The 21,151-nt window shown below is 50.6% G+C and overlaps 1 protein-coding gene across 1 annotated transcript in view; it reads left to right on the plus strand.

The window, feature by feature from the left end:
• The window catches only part of FUS (FUS RNA binding protein), a 225,658-nt gene that overhangs the window by 38,937 nt on the left and 165,570 nt on the right, over window positions 1-21,151 (plus strand). Inside the window, exon 4 of the mRNA XM_033944416.1 lies at window positions 7,680-7,818. Coding sequence (XP_033800307.1) covers window positions 7,680-7,818 — 139 coding nt within the window. The remainder of the gene's footprint in view (window positions 1-7,679; window positions 7,819-21,151) is intronic.

Consider the following 21,151-nt stretch of genomic DNA (forward strand, 5'->3'; position numbering starts at 1 on the left):
TTCAACAACAAATGGTATTCCCCAAGGGTCCATTCTTTTACCACTTTTGTTTAATATTTTTCTTGCACCATTTATGATTCTCTGCCAATCCATTGATTTTAATGTATTTGCTTACGCAGATGACATTCAGCTTTTACATCCACTAGGTACCAAAAAGCCCCTTGAAACAATAGCAATCAATAAGAAACTTGAACAGATACACGAATGGCTTGACACTAATAGATTAGCGCTTAATGTTAACAAATCAAATGTGATGCTATTTCCTTGGAAAGACAGTTCTAAACTCACTTTTCCCATCAAAATCCATGGGTAACACCTTACAGTCAATAAGCAGCATTAAGATTCTAGGGGTTATTTTTGATTATAAATTAACCTACCACGACCACATCAGTAGCATTCTTAAATCAACCTTTTTCAGACTTCGTCAAATTTGTTCAGTTTAACAATTTCTGTGTCTAAAGTAACTTAACATTCTAATTCATTCCTTGGCGATTTCTAAAATTGATTATTGCAATGCCCTATTTAAGGCAATAGCTCAAAATGAAATCAAACGTTTACAGATTATTCAAAATGCTTCTATTAAACTTATGTCGAAAGCCAGGAAGTTTGATCACGTGACACCTCTCCTTAAGAAAGCGCATTGGCTTCAGGTAGCTCACCGGATAACATAAATTAAGTTTGCTTACACTCAAATCACAACTTTATCCCAGGACAAGCAGGCAGGTATTCTCACTAATAGGTGACGTGATCCAACGGAGCCCCGATGTGGACGCCTCACAAGCATTTTTGCTTGAAGAAACTCGAAGTTTCAAGTCACCCGCACCGCGCATGCGCGAGTGCCTTCCTGCCCAGACCAGGGCGTGTCTTCTCAGTTCTTACTTTTCCGCGGAGCCGAGAAGTCCGTCTTCGACTCTCTGCGTGAAGACTTTTCACTTGTGCCTTCTAAAGTCCACGGTTTTGGGTTATTTTTCTCTTAATCGCTGATTTTCATTGTTCTTTCTTGTTTTCAAAAAAAAAAAAAAAAAAAAAATTTTCTTCCATCCGTCCGACCGGGCAAGCCACGTGGCCGCAGCCCTGCAGCTTTGATCTTGAGGCGGAGCTTTTCCGGCCTATGTCCCAGCCTATCACCGGTTTTAAAAAGTGTGCCAAGTGCCAGCGTGCGATTTTGCTAACGGACCCTCATTGACGCTGTATTCGGTGTCTCGGATCTCAGCACCTTCCGAAATCATGCCGGCCTTGCTCCACACTCACCGCACGTGCTTTCAAGCGCCGTTGCGTTTTGTGGGAATCGCTGTTCATGGAGTCCTCGACGGAGTAGCCTTCATCGAAGGGCCCCTCACCTTCGACTTCTTCCGCTGCTCCCCAGCCTTCCACCTCTGCGGCGCCGAGTCTCATCAAGCCTGCATTGTTCGTGCCGGCTCCGACTCCAGCGCCCGCTGCGATGCCTTCCTCGGTCTCTTCAGGTCAGGTAGCACAGCAGCCTATCCCACCGGTAGTGCTAAAAGTGTCCAAGGCTTCTAAGCCGAAGCACTCACACACTACCCCTAAAGAACGCGAGGCCCGAGCAGGTGGTCCCATTGCTGATGCAAATCCATCCTTGCCGGCTTCATTCCAGACCTTGTTAGAGAAGCAATTCATTGAGCTCTTCACCACAATAGGGCCTAAGCTTCTCTCCCAAATCCAGCCTGGGCATGCGGAGGCCTCCCGCGAGGTCGAGCCGCCTCCAGTGCCTCAGCGATACACACACTCTCTACAGGGAGCAGAGTCTCTGCGAGTGTCTGGTCTGGCAGGTGTGCATGCATCGCAAGGAGCAGAGTCTTTGCCCATGCCTCCGTTGGAACCTATCCACTCGATACAAGGAGTAGATCTTTGCGAGTGCCTCCGTTGGAGCCGATCCACCAGATGCAGGGGCTCGAGCCTCTGCGGGTGCCTCGGGGTGATTCCAGCCATCCACCCCTGCTTTGATCAACGGCCTCCAGCCCCATCCACTATCTGGGGGCCTCAGCGAAGACACACTCGCCTCATCCTTCGAGGCGGACGTCCAGACACGACTCGCATCATCTATCGAGGCATTCATCGAGGCACTCGTCCAGACTTGCCTCGCCTCATCGAAAACAGCTGTTTCTGCAGTATTCTACACCGGCTACTTCTCCGCCCCCGTTACCGGAGCTCGAGGACTCATTGAGATCTATCTCACCATCACGATCTCCGTCCTCATTGGATTCTGAGGCCTCGACGTCCTCGAGCCCTTCTCTAGGCCCTTCTTTGGCTGACCAGCTATCGTTTTCCTCGTTCCTTTGGCAGATGGCTGCTGATATGGACATCCAACTGGACACAGGTTCCAGATTTTGAAAAGAGTATCTGGAGACGATGCATCTCCCTCAACCACCTGCTGAATCCCTCAAGCTTCCTCTACACAAGCTACAGGATCAGACCTTTGTGCGGTGCCTTGAAACACCTTATTCCATCCCCGCTGTGCTGGGCAAATTGGATGCCAGGTACCGCACAGTACACCACAAAGGGTTTGACGGTTCCCAACTCTCCCACCAATCCCTCTTGGTGGAGTCCTCTCTGAAGCGGTCTCGCCCATCCCAGGTCTACGCCACCGTTCCACCTAGCAGGGAGGGCAAGACTATGGACCGGTTAGGCAGGAGAAATTAGCAGAACTCCATGATGGCCTCCAGAGTTCTGAATTACAACTTCCACTTCATCACATATTTCAAATTTTTCCTGTCTGTCCTCCAGAAGTTCATGCCCTATCTGAACCCTGGAGTACAGTTTGAGTACCAGGAGGTTCTGGCTTCACTATCCCAGCTCCGCTTGCAGATGATGCAGTCCTCCTACAATGCCTTTGAGCTCTCGGCTCAGACTACGGCATGTTCGGTGGCCATGCGCCAACTGGCGTGGCTCAGAACCATCGACATGGACCCCAATCTTCAAAGGCTTGCCAATGTCCCATGCGCTGGTACCGACCTCTTCGATGAGTCTATTGAGGCGGCGACCAAGAAGCTCTCGGACCACGAGAAGTCTTTCCAATCCATCCTCCGTCCGAAGCCCAAGCCTGTTCCTCCTCATTCATCAAGCCCACCGTTGACCTACCAGCGGCGTTACCCACCTAAACAGGCTCCGCCCATCTGTCAGCCTGTTAAGAGGCAGCACCCGCAAAAGCAACAACAGAAGCCACAATCGTCTGTTGTCCCTAAGGCTCCTCAGCCCTTTTGACTGTCTCAAAGAGGGCATAACTTCTGTCGTTCTGCCGTTTTCAAGTTTACCACCGATTGGAGGTCGTCTCCATCACTTTTACCATCGATGGACGACGATTACCTCTGACCTCTGGGTCCTCTCCATCGTCAAGGAGGGATACTCTCTTCAATTCCATCAAGTTCCTCCGGAACATCCTGCAAGAGAGTATCCTTCCAACTTGACCCAGACCACCCTTCTTCTTCAGGAAGCTCAGGCCCTATTACAGCTGGGGGCAGTCGAGCCAGTTCCTTTGGCCCAACAGAAAAAGGGTTTTTACTCCCGATACTTCCTTGTTCCGAAGAAGATGGACGACCTGCGCCCCAGTTTGGTTCTCAGGGCCCTCAACAAGTTTCTGGTCAAAAAAAAGTTTCGCATGTTGACCCTGGCATCCCTGTATCCCCTCCTCGAGCAGAACGAGTGGTTATGCTCTCTGGATCTCAAGGAGGCCTAAACTCACATTCCCATTCATCTGGCCTCGTGTCAATACCTCAGATTCAGGGTGGAACATCTTCATCTTCAATACCGAGTGCTTCCCTTCGGCCTGGCCTCGTCATCCAGAGTCTTCAACAAGTGCCTGGTAGTGGTGGCCGCAGCGCTCAGGAACCACGGCTTCCAGGTGTTCCCCTACCTGGACGACTGGCTCATCAAGGATTCCACGTCTCAGGGAGTCGTCCTTTTGACCCAGAAGACGATTTGGTTACTGCAACATCTGAGGTTCGAGATAAACTTCCCGAAATCCCATCTACAACCTTCCCAGACTCTTCCCTTCATCGGAGCTGTTCTGGATACTACCCAACTCAGAGCGTTCCTCCCTCCCCAATGTCTGGAAGCTCTCCTCCATCTTTGCCACTTGGTGTCCTCTTGCCCGTCCATCTCGGCGAGACACATGATGGTTCTGGGCCACATGGCCTCTACAGTTCATGTGACTCCTTTTGCCAGACTTCACCTCAGGATTCCCCAGTGGACCCTGGCATCTCAGTGGACGCAGATATCCGACCCTCTGTCCTGACACATCCTGGTCACTCCTGCTCTGCAACAGTCTATTCGCTGGTGGATGCTATCCTCCAATCTATCCAGAGGTTTGCTGTTTCAAACGCCCCCCCCATCAGAAAGTCCTCACGACTGATTCGTCCATTTATGCTTGGGGGGCTCATCTGGACGGCCTCCGCACTCGGGGTTATTGGACCAGCACGGACCACCAGTGCCACATCAATCTCCTGGAACTCAGGGCGGTTTTCAATGCTCTCAACGCTTTCCAGCACCTGCTTCAAGACAAGGTGGTCCTCATTCGCACGGACAACCAAGTCGCCATGTATTATGTCAACAAGCAGGGGGTTACGGGATCGGCCTCCCACTGTCAGGAAGCTCTGAAAGTTTGGGATTGGGCGATTTGCCACAACACCTTCCTCAAAGCTGTCTACATTCAGGGGGCGGACAATGCCTTGGCAGACAACTTGAGTCGTCTGCTGCTACCTCATGAGTGGACCCTCCACTCAACACCCCTCCATCATATCTTCTCTCATAGGGGAACACCTCAGATCGACCTCTTTGCAGCCCCCCACAACTTCAAACTGCCTCAGTTCTGCTCCAGGATCTACACTCCTCACCGCCTCGAGGCAGATGCTTTTCTTCTGGACTGGACGAATCTCTTTCTATATGCGTTTCCTCCATTTCCTCTCATTCAGAAGACTCTAGTCAAACTCAAGTCAGAGCATTCCACCATGATTCTGATTGCTCCACGGAGGCCCAGACAACCTTGGTACTCCCTTCTACTTCAACTCAGCAGCAGGGATCCCTTCCTTCTACTAGTGTTTCCATCGCTGCTTACACAGCATCAGAGAACTCTACTTCATCCCAACCTGCAGTCTCTACACTTGATAGCTTGGTTCCTCTTCTCCAGTTTTATCAGCCTTTGAGAGATGTCCTGGAAGCTTCAAGGAAGCCTGCTACTAGACAATGCTACCAGCAAAAGTGGACTAGATTTTGTGCTTGGTGTTTTTCTCATCATCATGAGCCACAACACTCCTCCTTGTCTTCAGTTTTGGATTATCTTTTGCACCTTTCTCATTCTGGCCTCAAGTCTACATCGATACGAGTCCATCTTAGAGCAATTGCTGCTTTCCATCAGCCTCTTCAAGGGAAACCTCTCTCTGCTCATCCGGTGGTTTCCAGATTCATGAAAGGACTTTTCCATGTCAACCCTCCCCTAAACCGCCTCCAGTGGTTTGGGACATCAATGTTGTTCTTTCTCAGCTTATGAAACCTCCATTTGAACCTCTTAACAAGGCTCATCTGAAGTATCTCACTTGGAAAGTGGTGTTTCTCATTGGCCTCACTTCTGCTCGTCGAGTTAGTCAGCTCCAAGCATTGGTTGCGGATCCACCTTTCACAGTGTTCCACCATGACAAGGTGGTTCTTCGCACTCATCCAAAATTCCTCCCCAAAGTGCTCTCGGATTTTCATCTGAATCAATCCATTGTTCTTCCTGTGTTTTTTCCAAAGCCTCACTCTCATCCTGGAGAATCAGCTCTTCATACTCTGGACTGTAAACGTGCTTTGGCTTTCTACCTAGCCACACAGAACTGCTCCTCAGCTTTTCATCTTTGATCCGAACAAGTTGGGACGTCCCATCTCTTAAGCGTACCATCTGCAACTGGATGGCGGCTTGTATCTCCTGCTATGCCCAGGCTGGATTACCCCGTCACAGTAAAGTCACAGTCCATAAGGTCAGAGCAATGGCAGCTTCTGTAGCCTTCCTCAGATCGACACCGATTGAGGAGATTTGTAAGGCTGACACTTGGTCCTCGGTTCACACCTTCACTTCTCATTATTGTCTGGATACTTTCTCCAGAAGGGATAGACAGTTTGGCCAAACAGTATTGCAAAATTTATTCTCCTAAGTTGCCAACTCTCCCACCATCCCATTGTGGTTAACTTGGAGGTCACCCATTAGTGACCTCCAATGTTAGCAATGTTACTTACCGTAACTGTTGTTATCCAGGGACAGCAGGCAGCTATTCTCTCGTCCCACCCACCTCCCCTTAGTTGGCTTCTCTGCTAGCTATCTGAACTGAGGAGACGCGCCCTGGTCTGGGCGGGAAGGCACTCGCGCATGCGCGGTGTGGGCGATTCGAAACTTCGAGTTTCTTCAAGCAAAAATGCTTGTGAGGCGTCCGCATGGGGGCTCCGTTGGATCACGTCACCCATTAGTGAGAATAGCTGCCTGCTGTCCCTGGATAACAACTGTTACGGTAAGTAACATTGCTTTATAAAACTTCTGCCTTTATTTATAAACTACTGATTCCCTACTGATTATTTATAAACTACTGATTCCCTACACCTCAAATAGATTATTGAGATCGAATGAACAACATTTACTGATGATTCCTTCACTTGAAATTATTAATACAAGGCGGCAATTCATTTTTTTCTGTCACAGCTCCTCAAACATGGAACTCACTCCCTATTTATTTAAGGGAAGAACGCAACTTGGATAAATTGAAGAGCAAATTAAAAAGCTTTTTTTTAAGGGTTCATTCGATAATTATAAGCCAGTCTAGTGGCCTTGTTTTAACTTCACTTTATAGCTTCTCCGAAGAATATTAATCTTTCCTTTCCTTTTGTTTTTCCCTTGAATGTCTTACTTACTATCAATCAACTTGTATTTCCTTTCCCCACCTCTCCTTGTGTTTTAATGGGTTTGTAATGTTAGTTATAATTAGTCTTACAAGACTTAGTTTTTGTCATTTGTTGTATTGTTCCCTAAATTTTGTAACTTTATTGATATGTACATCGCTTGGAATTCTGATTAAGCGATCAATCAAATCCTTATTAAACTTGAAACTTCTACCCTAGTGCTTTGATGCCATTGAAAGGAAATAGAACAAAAAAGCTTTGAAGCTTTTTTTCTCGAAACACATCACACCTTGCACATCATCTGTAAAATCTTACTCCTTGGGACTGTGCACCTCTGGTTTGTATCAAAAAGCCGTGGCATATGATAATGACTTGCCCACTGCTTTAACCATTAGACCATGCCATTAAAAGCCTGCTACTAGTCACCTGCACATTCTGCTACCATATGCTTCTTCTGTAAAAATGAAACGGGGAGGGGGGGGGAAGGGCTTGAACAGTGAGTCATTCCTGCTTATTTCTTTCTAACAATTTCCTTGATACAAACATTCATTTGAAATACATAGCTGTATCGGGTTTTATTCAGAATAAAGCAGTTATTAAGAGGGATTGAGGGATATAGATAGGAGTAGAGGTAGGTTATAAGGATAGGATTAGAGGAAAGTTACAAAATTAGTCTGGGACCACTGTTCAGGCGATAGGCCTGATGGGCCGCCGCGTGAGCGGACCGCTGGGCAGGATGGACCTCTGGTCTGTCCCAGCGGAGGCACCTTCTTATGTTCTTATGTTCTTAATTTGCATAGGTGGATACAACACTCCATCCACACAAGGGTATGGAACTTCCAGTTATGGAAATACCCAGACATCTCCGGCCTCCTATGGACAGCAGTCATCTTATTCCAGCTACAGTCAGCAGCCAACAGGTAGCACCACCACAGGAAGGTAAGCTTTCTAGTTGTTTATAGTTGTAAGGTAAGCTTTATCCCAGGACAAACAGGCAGGTATTCTCACTAGTGAGTGATGTCATCCGACAGAGCCCCAATGCGGACATCTCACAAGCATACTTGCTTGAAGAAACTTCAGAAGTTTCGAGATGCCCGCACCGAGCATGCGCGAGTGCCTTCCCGCCCAATGCACTGGGCGTGTCTCCTCAGTTCTTTTCTTTCCGCGGAGCTGAGTTTTGCTTCAACTCTCTGCGCTGAGTGAACCCTTGTTTTTGCCTTCTAGTGCTCGCGGTTTTGAGTTTATTTCTCTTATCGTGTGTTCTAATCTGTCGTTTTCTTGTTTTTAAAAAAAAAAAAAAATTAAATAAATTTTTTCCATAGATTCAAACGGATCGGCCGCGTGGCTGGGGCCCTGCAGCTTCGATATAGCGGCGGAGCTTTTTCGGCCTATGTCCCGACCTATTACCGGTTTAAAAAAGTGTATCAAGTGCCAGCGCGCAATTTCATTGACGGACCCGCATCGACGCTGTTTACAGTGTCTCGGGCCTCAACATCTTCCGAAATCATGACGGCCTTGTTCCATTCTAACAGCACGTGCTTTCAAGCGTCGCTGTTTCCTGTGGGAGTTGATGTTCGCTATGGAGGCTTCCAAGGAACCTTCAGCTTCGACCAGTGCTTCGCCGTTGGCATCTGCTCCTGCTGCATTGGGTCTTTTGAAACCGGCTTCCTTCGTTCCGGTTTCGACCCCGCCTCCTGCTCCTGCCTCTTGCTCCTGCCTTCTTCGGTCTCCTCAGGTCGGATAACTCAGCAGACCGTTACCCCGGTGGTTCTTAAAGTGCCTAAGGCTTCTAAGGCCAAGCACTCGACCACACGGGACCGCGAAGACCGTGCAGGGGGTCCCACTTCAGATGCGGCTCCCCCCTTGTCGGCTTCGATGCGGTCGCTCATGGAAGCCTACTTCCTCAAGCTCATGACTACCATGGGCCCCAAGTGGCTTGCCACAATCCAGCATGGGCATGCGGAACCCCATCGTAGGGTCGAGCCGCCTCCTCCGCCTCGCCGCTCGCTCTCACTGCTAGGCTCGGAGGCTCGGCGTTTGGCTGCAAGTTCATTGAGGCGCGCTTCGCTTGGTGTGATGCCGCCTATGGAACCCACCCCCGCCTCGGACGGAGACAATTGGGATTTGCCTCCGAGTAGCCGAAGCCCTGTGCGTCATCAGGAGGATTTCTTCCGGAGCCCCTTGCCGGCCAAGCCGTCTCTCGACCCGTGGAATGCTGCTCGAGAGGCATCGACCCATCCTCCTCTTCGCTCTACAGCCTCCAGCCCCATCTACTCGTTGGAGGCCTCTGCGGAGCCATCTTTGCATCGTCGTTCCAGATCTTCGAGACGGAGTGAGGGGCGCCGCTCCAAGCATTCTTCAAGGCATTCGTCCAGACATTCTACCGTCTCGCCTCAGAAGAGGCTTCCTCGTATGGTGTATTCATTTTCAGATATCTTGCCTCCTCCGGGCCCGGAGTTCGAGGATACCATCAGGTCGTTCCCTCCTTGTAGATCCCATGTCTCCTTGGATCAGGAGGCCTCGACTTCATCGAGTCCGTCTCGACGTCCTGTGTTTGCGGACCAGCTGTCTTTTTCATCTTTTCTGCGGCAGATGGCAGATGATCTCAACATCACCTTGGACTCGGGTTCCCGCTACTCTAAGGAGTACCTTGATACCATGCATCTGCCTCATCCTCCTGCTGAGTCTCTTCGCCTGCCTCTACACAAGCTCCTCGACCAGACGTTCATGCGCTGTTTTGAAACACCGTACTCCATTCCTGCCATTCCTGGCAAACGATACCAGGTTATCGCACAGTGCACCATAAGGGGTTTGAGGGCTCCCAGCTCTCCCATCAGTCACTGTTGGTCGAGTCCTCCCTCAAGCGATCTCATCCGTCCCAGGTGTATGCCTCGGTGCCCCCGGGCCGAGAGGGGAGGACCATGGATAAGTTCGGGAGGCGCATCTACCAGAACTCGATGATGGCTTCCCGAGTTCTCAATTACACCTTCCATTTTGCCACCTATTTGGAGTTCTTCCTTCCAGTGCTTCGGAAGTTTATGCCTTACATCAACTCTCAAGCTCATTTTGAATACGAGGAGGTCATCGCCTCGCTGTCCCAGCTGTGTCTTCAATTGATGCAATCCTCATATGATGCGTTTGAGCTCTCGGCACGGGCTGCCGCCTGTTCCGTGGCAATGCGTCGCTTGGCATGGCTTCGGACCATTGATATGGACCCGAACCTCCAGGACAGGCTTGCCAACGTCCCGTGTGCAGGTGCGGATTTGTTTGATGAGTCCATCGAGACGGTGACAAAGAAGCTGTCGGATCATGAGAAGTCATTCCAGTCCATCCTTCGTCCGAAGCCTAAACCGACTCAGTCTCGACCTTCTCGACCACCCTTGATATACCAACGGCGTTACACTCCCAGGCAGGCTCCTGCTGCGAGGCAACCGACGAAGAGACAGCCTCCACAGAAGTCTCAACAAAAACCTCAGCCTTCTGCTGTTCCCAAGGCTCCTCAGCCTTTTTGACTCTCTTGTCGGGAGCATAACCAACACCGTTCTGCTATCCCCTGTCTTTCCAATTGGGGATCGCCTCCATCACTTTTACCATCGATGGATGGCTATAACCACCGACCTTTGGATCCTTACCATCATCAGGGAAGGATATTCTCTTCAGTTCCATCGGGTCCCCCCGGACCATCCTCCAAGAGACTATCCTTCCAACTTGACCCAGACCGCCCTTCTTCTTCAGGAAGCTCAGGCTTTGCTCCGGCTTCGGGCTGTTGAGCCGGTCCCTGTGGACCAACACAACCGGGGGTTCTACTCCCGGTACTTCCTTGTTCCGAAGAAGACGGGCGACCTGCGTCCCATTCTGGACCTCAGGGTACTCAACAAGTTCCTGGTCAAGGAGAGATTTCGCATGCTGACCCTAGCTTCTCTCTACCCCTTCCTCGAGCAGAACGACTGGTTATGCCCTCTGGATCTAAAAGAGGCCTACACTCACATTCCCATTCATCCGGCTTCTCGCAAATTCCTCAAATTTCGGGTGGGACATCTTCATCTGCAATATCGAGTGCTCTCTTTCGGCCTGTCCTCGTCTCCCAGAGTTTTCACCAAGTGTCTGACGGTGGTGGTCGCTGCACTCCGGAACCATGGTCTTCAGGTGTTTCCCTACCTTGACGACTGGCTCAACAAAGCTGCCTCGGCTCCAGGGGTCATCTCGGCGACCCAAAGGACTATTTGGTTCCTGCAGAGTCTGGGGTTTGAGATCAACTTCCCAAAATCTCATCTGCAACCTACCCAGTCTCTCACCTTCATCAGGGCGGTTCTGGATACTATCCAACTCAGAGCATTCCTTCCTCCACAGCGCCTGGAAGCTCTTCTTCATCTCTGTCAGTCAGTGTCTTCTCGCCAGTCCATCTCAGCGAGACAAATGATGGTTCTCCTGGGCCACATGGCCTCTGCAGTTCATGTGACCCCTTTTGCCAGACTTCACCTCAGAATTCCTCAGTGGACCCTGGCTTCTCAATGGACACAGGTGTCAGATCCTTTGACTCGTCACATCCTGGTCACTCCTGCTCTTCAGCAGTCTCTACGTTGGTGGATGATCTCTTCCATTCTATCCAGAGGTTTGCTGTTTCACACTCCTCCCCACCAGAAGGTTCTCACGACCGATTCCTCGACCTATGCATAGGGGGCTCATCTGGATGGTCTTCGCACTCAGGGCTTCTGGACCAGTGCGGACCGGCTGTGCCATATCAATCTTCTGGAACTCAGGGCGATTTTCAATGTTCTTCAAGCTTTTCAACATCTGCTTCACGACCTGGTGGTCCTCATTCGCACGGACAATCAGGTCGCCATGTATTATGTCAACAAGCAGGGGGGCACGGGATCGGCCTCCCTCTGCCAGGAAGCTCTCAGAGTCTGGGATTGGGCGATTCGCCACAACACCTTCTTCAAAGCTGTCTACATTCAGGGGGCGGACAATGCCTTGGCGGACAACTTAAGTTGTCTCCAGCCTCACGAATGGACCCTCAATTCCAAGCCCCTTCATCAGATCTTCTCTCAGTGGGGGACGCCTCAGATAGACCTCTTTGCGGCTCCCCACAACTTCAAACTGCCTCAATTCTTCTCCAGGATCTACACTCCTCATTGCTTCGAGGCAGATGCCTTTCTTCTGGACTGGAGGAATCTCTTTCTATATGCGTTTCCTCCGTTTCCTCTCATTCAAAAGACTCTGGTCAAGCTGAAGTCCGACCATGCCACCATGATTCTGATAGCTCCTCGGTGGCCCAGACAGCCTTGGTACTCCTTTCTACTTCAACTCAGCAGCAGGGAGCCATTCTTTCTTCCAGTGTTTCCTTCACTGCTTACTCAGCATCAAGGATCTCTGCTCCATCCCAACCTGCAGTCTCTCCACCTGACAGCTTGGTTCCTCTCAACGTAACTCCTCTCCAGTTTTCCAGAGCGGTGAGGGATGTGTTAGAGGCTTCCCGGAAGCCTGCTACTAGACAATGCTACTCCCAAAAATGGACTAGATTTTCTACCTGGTGTATTTCTCATCGTAAGGAGCCTCAACGAGCCTCCCTATCTTCTGTGTTGGACTATCTTCTGCACCTATCTCATTCTGGCCTCAAGTCTACATCGATACGAGTCCATCTGAGTGCAATTGCAGCTTTCCATCAGCCTCTGCAAGGGAAACCTCTCTCTGCTTATCCTGTGGTTTCCAGATTTATGAAAGGACTTTTCCATGTCAATCCTCCTCTCAAACCTCCTCCAGTGGTTTGGGACCTCAATGTTGTCCTTTCTCACCTTATGAAGCCTCCTTTTGAGCCTCTCCACAAGGCTCCGCTGAAGTTTCTCACTTGGAAAGTGGTTTTTCTTATTGCCCTCACTTCTGCTCGCCGAGTCAGTGAGCTTCAGGCCTTAGTGGCGGATCCGCCTTTCACAGTATTCCATCATGACAAGGTGGTCCTCCGCACTCATCCGAAATTCCTGCCTAAAGTGGTCTCTGAATTTCATCTCAACCAATCCATTGTTCTTCCTGTGTTTTTTTCCAAAGCCTCATTCTCATCCTGGAGAATCAGCTCTTCACACTCTGGACTGTAAACGTGCTTTGGCTTTCTACCTGGATCGCACCAAACCACACAGAACTGCTCCTCAACTTTTCGTCTCCTTTGATCCGAACAAGTTGGGACGCCCTGTCTCGAAGAGTACCATTTCCAACTGGATGGCGGCTTGCATCTCTTTCTGCTATGCCTAGGCTGGATTACCCCTTCCCTGTAAAGTCACAGCCCATAAGGTCAGAGCAATGGCGGCCTCTGTAGCCTTCCTCAGATCGACACTGATTGAGGAGATTTGTAAGGCTGCCACTTGGTCCTCGGTTCATACCTTCACTTCTCATTATTGTCTGGATACTTTCTCCAGACGGGATGGACAGTTTGGCCAAACAGTATTGCAAAATTTATTCTCCTAAGTTGCCAACTCTCCCACCATCCCATTGGGGTTAGCTTGGAGGTCACCCACTAGTGAGAATACCTGCCTGCTTGTCCTGGGATAAAGCAATGTTACTTACCGTAACAGTTGTTATCCAGGGACAGCAGGCAGCTATTCTCACGTCCCACCCACCTCCCCTGGGTTGGCTTCTCTGCTAGCTATCTGAACTGAGGAGACACGCCCGGTGCATCAGGCGGGAAGGCACTCGCGCATGCGCGGTGCGGGCATCTCGAAACTTCTGAAGTTTCTTCAAGCAAGTATGCTTGTGAGACGTCCGCATCGGGGCTCTGTCGGATGACATCACCCACTAGTGAGACTAGCTGCCTGCTGTTCCTGGATAACAACTGTTACGGTAAGTAACATTGCTTTCTAGTTGTTTTATCTGAAGTGTGATTAGTACTCATGTCCTTTATATAGGTCTCTCTTCTCATGCAATGCTTTTGTTGGCTGTATTTCCGATTGAGGTCAAAAAGAGTGCATTTTTCAAAGCAAAGCTACAGTAAAGCATTGTTGACTATAGTTTGAAACTTGCTATTGAGCTAGTTAGGTTATTGCAGTGTTTTCTTTGTAGGTTTATTGGCTAAAAATAAAACAAATTCGGATTATTCAGAATGCTTAGGCTGATATTGGGAGGAAAATGGGGGGAAGGGGGGTTGTTCATCCACTGATTGAATTGGCTTCCTGTTAATGTAAGAGGAATGTTTATAGATTAGTGGTTCTCTTTATAAAGTGTTAAAATAACTAGACACCTGCATACTTGAGATGTAATCTAGAGATTCTCATAATGTAATCTTATTTTATAATCCCATTCTATTTCTGGACAAGTGGGTTACGTATCCCATGTCACGAGACTGCTTATAGGAAGCCTCATTTACATAATTTTTTCAAATTCTTCCCTCTTGCTTCAGGACTCTAGTTGCTTTCCTACAAGCGAGACAATAGGAGCTAGTCTTTTTCTGCTCGTGTTTAATTTTTCTTCTCAGTTTTGTGTCTTTATTCTTCAGGGGACAGCTCTGGCTGTGGGAGATCACTGTGGATAAAGTCTGTTTACTTAGCAACAGCAGCAGATGAATCCAGAGACCAATGGGATAACACACATCCACCAGCAGGCGGAGATAGAGAAACTGATTAACAGGTGGTCCTATTGGCTGGCACTCCTCCTGTATCTCCAGTATGCTCTATCTCCCAGCAGGTGATTGTCGCTATTTGAATAGCTCCTGGATTCTGGCTGTGACTGGAACTTTATTTTCTCCTGTTGAGGTTTCCCTTAAGATCATAAGAACATAAGAAATGCCTCCGCTGGGTCAGACCTGAGGTCCATCACGCCCAGCAGTCCGCTCACGCGGCAGCCCAACAGGTCCAGGACCTGTACAGTAATCCTCATATCTATACCCCTCTATCCCCTTTTCCAGCAGGAAATTGTCCAATCCTTTCTTAAACCCCAGTACCGTACTCTGCCCTATAACATCCTCTAGAAGCGCATTCCAGGTGTCCACCACACGTTGGGTAAAGAAGAACTTCCTAGCATTCGTTTTGAATCTGTCCCCTTTTAACTTTTCCGAATGCCCTCTTGTTTTTTTATTTTCTGAAAGTTTGAAGAATCTATCCTTATCCCAGGACAAGCAGGCAGGTATTCTCACTAGTGGGTGATGTCATCCGACAGAACCCCGATACGGACATCTTGCAAGCATGTCTTGCTTGAAGAAACTCAGAAGTTTCGAGATGCCCGCACCGCGCATGTGCCAGTGCCTTCCCGCCCGATGCTCCGGGCGTGTCTCCTCAGTTCTTTTTCTTCCGCGGAGCTGAGAAGTCTATCTTCAATTTGCGCCCATTGAATCTCTTTTTTTGCCTTCTATTTGCCGCGGGTTGAGTTCTTTTGGCTCTCCTGTGCATTTATTTCTTTCTTTGATTTCTTTTTCCAAAAAAAAAAAAAATATTTTTCCTTCCGATACCGGGTCGGCCGCGTGGCTGGGGCCCCGCGCCTTCGACCTTGTGGCGGAGCTTTTCCGGCCTATGTCCCGGCCGATCACCGGTTTTAAAAAGTGTAGCAAGTGCCAGCGCGCGATTTCGCTCACGGATCCTCATCGACGCTGCTTACAGTGTCTGGGACCGGATCACTTCCCGAAATCGTGCCGGCCTTGCTCCACTCTGACGGCGAGAGCGTTTAAGCGTCGCTGTCTGCTGTGGGAGTCCATGTTCAAGATGGAAGCTTCATAGGATCCTGCAGCTTCGACATCGACAGGTGCTTCGACTCCTTCTGCGAAGCCCTCTGCCTCCCCGGCTGCTTCGGGCCTCCTGAAACCGGCATCGTTCACACCGGTTTCGGCCCCGGCTTCGGCGCCGGAGCCTTCATCCGTCTCCTCGGAGCAGGTATCGACCCCGACAGTTCCTCCGGTGGTGCTCAAGGTGCCGAAGACTGGCAAGCAGAAGCACGTAGCACCCAAGGAGCGCGGAGACTGTGCGGAAGGGCCCCCTTTTGGTGCGGATCCCTCCATATCGGCTTCGTTGCGGTCCATCCTGGAGGCTCAGTTCGTGGAGCTCATGAAGACCATGGGGCCTCTGCTGATTGCTGGGGCTGATTGCTGGGGCCTCGGCTGATCCAGGGTGACCTTCCAGCTTCGGCTTTGAGGGGCGGACCGCCCCCTCCTCCTCCTCCTCGCCGCACTACCTCGTTACTCGGCGAGGAGGAGTGGCGAGCGGTGTCCAGGTCCTCGAGGAGGTCCTCCGTTAGCGCTGTACCTCCTTTGGAACCGATTTCCTTGAGGAGGGCCTCCCTTAGTGATATGCCTCCCTTGGAGCCCATCCCCTCGAGGAAAGCCTCATTTATTTACCTGCCTCCCTTGGAACCGATTACTCCGCCCCATGACTCAGTGTGGCGTCCACCTTCGGGGCCACCCAGTCCTGGGCATAGCAGGACGAGTTCTTCCAAACCCCCTATCAAACCTGGGCGGCGTCGGGGAAGCCTCCGACTCTGCCGCCTCTGCGATCGACGGCATCGAGTCCAATCTGCTCCTTGGAAGCGTCTGAGCCAGTTTCTCACAGACGGGCTCGATCCCCTTCCAGGCATCGGGAGGGGCATCGATCCAGACATTCTTCGAAGCATTCCTCTCGACACTCGACCTTCTCGCCTCAGAAGAAATTGCCTCGGTTGGGGTATGCTGCTTCGACTGGGTCTCCTCCTCCGGGCCCGGAGTTCGAGGACCCCGAGGTTTTCAACTCGTCCTGTTGCTCGCAGGCCTCTCTGGAGCCTGAAGCCTCTTCTTCTAGTCCGTCTCGCAGACCGGCGACGGCAGACCAACTGTCCTTTTCATCGTTCCTCAGGCAGATGGCGGATGACATGGACATTACTCTCGATGCTGGGTCTCGATATTCCAAAGAGTACCTCGATACCATGCACTTGCCTCGTCCCCTGCACAAGCTCCTCGACCAGACCTTCATGCGATGCTTCGAGTCTCCTTACTCTATCCCTGTGGTCCCTGGCAAATTGGATGCGCGGTACCGCATGGTGCATCATAAAGGCTTCGAGGGTCCTCAGCTTTCTCACCAGTCCCTCCTGGTCGAATCCTCGCTCAAGCGGTCTCATCCTGGCCAGGTCTATGCTTCAGTGCCTCCTGGCCGCGAGGGCAGAACCATGGATAAGTTTGGTCGACGCATCTATCAGAATTCGATGATGGCGTCTCGAGTCCTGAATTACAATTTCCACTTTGCAGCCTACTTGGAATTTTTTTCTACCTGTGCTTCAGAAGTTCACACCATACATCGAATCCCAGGCTAGGTTTGAGTTTGAGGAAGTGGTTGCTTCGCTGTCCCAACTTCGGCTTCAGTTAATGCAATCTGCGTTCGAGCTCTCCGCCCGTGCGGCGGCCTGCTCGGTGGCGATGCGCCGGTTGGCCTGGTTGCGGACCATTGATTTGGACCCGAATCTTCAGGACCGCCTGGCAAACGTCCCGTGTGCTGGGGCGGATCTTTTTGACGAATCCATCGAGACTGTCACGAAGAAGTTGTCTGACCACGAAAAGTCCTTCCAATCTATCCTTCGGCCGAAGCCTAAGCCTCAGCAGTCTCGACCTTCTCGTCCGCCGTTGATTTATCAGAGGCGTTATCAGCCGAGGCAAACTCCTCCTGCGAGGCAACCGGCGAAGCGTCAGCCTACCCAAAAGGGTCAGCCTAAGTCTCAATCGCCTGCTGTCCCTAAGACCTCTCAGCCTTTTTGACTGTCTCGTCGAGGGCATAACCAACCTCGTTCTGCCTCCCCCTGTTTTTCCCATCGGAGGGCGCCTCCATCATTTTTATCATCGCTGGGAGGCCATAACATCCGACCTCTGGGTCCTTACTATCATCAAGGAAGGATACTCTTCATTTCCATCGGGTCCCTCCGGACCGCCCTCCAAGAGAGTATCCTTCCAACTTGACTCAGACCGCCCTTCTTCTCCAGGAAGCTCAGGCTTTGCTCCGGCTTCGTGCCGTGGAGCCGGTCCCGACGGACCAACTGAACCAGGGGTTTTACTCCCGGTACTTCTTTGTTCCGAAGAAGACGGGCGACCTGCGACCCATTTTGGACCTCAGGGCCCTCAACAAATTCCTAGTCAAGGAGAGGTTTCGCATGCTGACACTTGCTTCTCTCTACCCTCTCCTCGAGCAGAACGACTGGTTATGCTCTCTGGATCTCAAGGAGGCCTACACTCACATTCCCATTCATCCGGCCTCCCGCAAGTTCCTCAGATTTCGGATGGGACATCTACATCTGCAGTATCGAGTGCTTCCATTCGGCCTGTCCTCGTCTCCCAGAGTCTTCACGAAGTGTCTGGTGGTGGTGGCCGCTGCACTCCGGAACAGGGGTCTTCAGGTATTTCCATACCTCGACGACTGGCTCATCAAGGCCCCGTCAGCTCCAAAGGTCATTTCGGCGACCTTGACCACGATCTGCTTCCTGCAGAGCCTAGGCTTCGAGATCAATTTTCCCAAATCTCATCTGCAGCCTACCCAGTCCCTTCCCTTCATCGGGGCGGTACTGGACACCATCCAGCTTCGAGCATTCCTTCCTCCTCAGCGCATGGATGCTCTTCTTCGTCTCTGCCAGTCTGTATCTTCTCGCCAGTCCATCTCAGCGAGACACATGATGGTCCTCCTGGGCCACATGGCCTCTACAGTTCATGTGACGCCCTTTGCCAGGCTCCATCTCAGAATTCCTCAGTGGACCCTAGCTTCTCAATGGACTCAAGTGTCAGACCTGTTGACTCGACACGTCATAGTCACTCCTGCTCTTCGGCAGTCTCTACTTTGGTGGATGACCTCTTCGAATCTATCCAGAGGTTTGCTGTTTCACACTCCTCCTCATCAGAAGGTTCTCACTACCGATTCCTCGACCTATGCCTGGGGGGCTCATCTGGATGGGCTTCGCACTCAGGGATTCTGGACCTGTGCGGACCGACTCCATCAAATCAATCTTCTGGAGCTCAGAGCCATCTTCAATGCTCTTCAAGCTTTTCAACATCTGCTTCACGACATGGTGGTCCTCATTCGCACCTACAATCAGGTCGCCATGTATTATGTCAACAAGCAAGGGGGCACGGGCTCGGCCTCCCTCTGCCAGGAAGCTCTCAGAGTCTGGGATTGGGCGGTTCGCCACAACACCTTCCTCAAAGCTGTCTACATTCAGGGGAAGGACAATGTCTTGGCGGACAAACTGAGTCGTCTTCTCCAGCCTCACGAATGGACACTCCACTCCAAGCCCCTTCATCAGATCTTTGCTCAGTGGGGAACGCCTCAGATAGACCTCTTTGCGGCTCCCCACAATTTCAAGCTGCCTCAGTTTTGCTCCAGGATCTACGCTCCTCTTCGCCTCGAGGCAGATGCTTTTCTGCTGGATTGGGGGAATCGCTTTCTGTATGCGTTTCCGCCATTCCCTCTCATTCTATAGACTCTGGTCAAGCTGAAGTCCGACCATGCCACCATGATTCTGATAGCTCCTCGGTGGCCCAGGCAACCTTGGTTCTCCCTTCTACTTCAACTCAGCAGCAGGGAACCGTAGCTACTTCCAGTGTTTCCTTCACTGCTTACTCAGCATCAGGGGTCTCTGCTTCATCCCAACCTGCAGTCTCTCCACCTGACAGCTTGGTTCCTCTCAACGTAACTCCGCACCAGTTTTCCCAGGCGGTGAGGGATGTCTTGGAGGCTTCCAGGAAGCCTGCTACTCGTCAATGCTACTCCCAAAAATGGACTAGATTTTCTTCATGGTGTATTTCCAATTCTAAGGAGCCTCAGCGAGCCTCCCTATCCTCTGTTTTGGACTATCTTTTACATCTGTCTCAGTCTGGTCTCAAGACGACATCTATACGAGTCCACCTGAGTGCTATTGCGGCTTTCCATCAGCCTCTACAAGGGAAACCTCTCTCTTCTCATCCTGTGGTTTCCAGATTTATGAAAGGACTTTTTCATGTCAATCCTCCTCTCAAACCGCCTCCAGTGGTTTGGGATCTAAATGTTGTCCTTTCTCAGCTTATGAAACCTCCTTTTGAGCCTCTGAGCAAGGCTCCACTAAAGTTTCTCACTTGGAAAGTGGTTTTTCTGGTGGTCCTCACATCTGCTCGCAGGGTCAGTGAGCTTCAGGCCTTGGTGGCGGACCCACCTTTCACAGTATTCCATCATGACAAGGTGGTCCTCTGCACTCACCCGAAATTCCTGCCTAAAGTGGTCTCTGAATTTCACCTCAACCAATCCATTGTGCTTCCAGTGTTCTTTCCAAAGCCTCATTCTCATCCTGGAGAATCAGCTCTTCACACTCTGGACTGTAAACGTGCTTTGGCTTTCTACTTGGATCGCACCAAACCACACAGAACTGCTCCTCAACTTTTCGTCTCCTTTGATCCCAACAAGTTGGGACGACCTGTATCGAAGCGCTCCATCTCCAACTGGATGGCGGCTTGTATCTCTTTCTGCTATGCCCAGGCTGGATTACCCCTTCCCTGTAAGGTCACAGCACATAGGGTCAGAGCGATGGCAGCCTCTGTAGCCTTCCTCAGATCGACACCGATTGAGGAGATTTGTAGGGCTGCCACGTGGTCCTCGGTTCATACGTTCACCTCTCATTATTGTCTGGATACTTTCTCCAGACGGGATGGGCAGTTTGGCCAAACTGTGTTACAAAATTTGTTCTCCTAAGTTGCCAACTCTCCCTCCATCCCATTGAGGTTAGCTTGGAGGTCACCCACTAGTGAGAATAGCTGCCTGCTGTCCCTGGATAACAACTGTTACGGTAAGTAACATTGCTTTCTCTACTTTCTCTATGCCCTTCATGATCTTGTAAGTCTCTATCATATCCCCTCTTCTCCAGGGAAAAGAAACCCAGTTTCTCCAATCTCTCAGCGTATGAAAGGTTTTCCATCCCCTTAATCAGACGTGTCGCTCTCCTCTGAACTCTCTCGAGTAACGCCATATCCTTTTTAAGGTACGGTGACCAATATTGGACGCAGTACTCTAGATGCGGACGCACCATTGCCCGGTACAGTGGCAGTATAACTTCTTTCGTTCTGGTTGTAATACCCTTCTTGATTATACCTAGCATTCTATTCGCTCTCTTAGCGGCCGCTGCGCACTGTGCCGTCTGCTTTATTGTCATGTCCACTATTACCCCAAAGTCCCTTTCTTGGGTAATCTCATTCAATAACATCCCTCCCATCGTATAATTGTACCTCAGGTTTCTGCTTCCCACATGCAATATTTTACACTTCTCAACATTGAACTTCATCTGCCATCTCTCTGCCCATTCCCCTAGTTTGTCCAAGTCCCTTTGC

This window comes from Geotrypetes seraphini, chromosome 5 (assembly GCF_902459505.1).
Source record: "Geotrypetes seraphini chromosome 5, aGeoSer1.1, whole genome shotgun sequence".
Taxonomy (NCBI): Eukaryota; Metazoa; Chordata; class Amphibia; order Gymnophiona; family Dermophiidae; genus Geotrypetes; species Geotrypetes seraphini.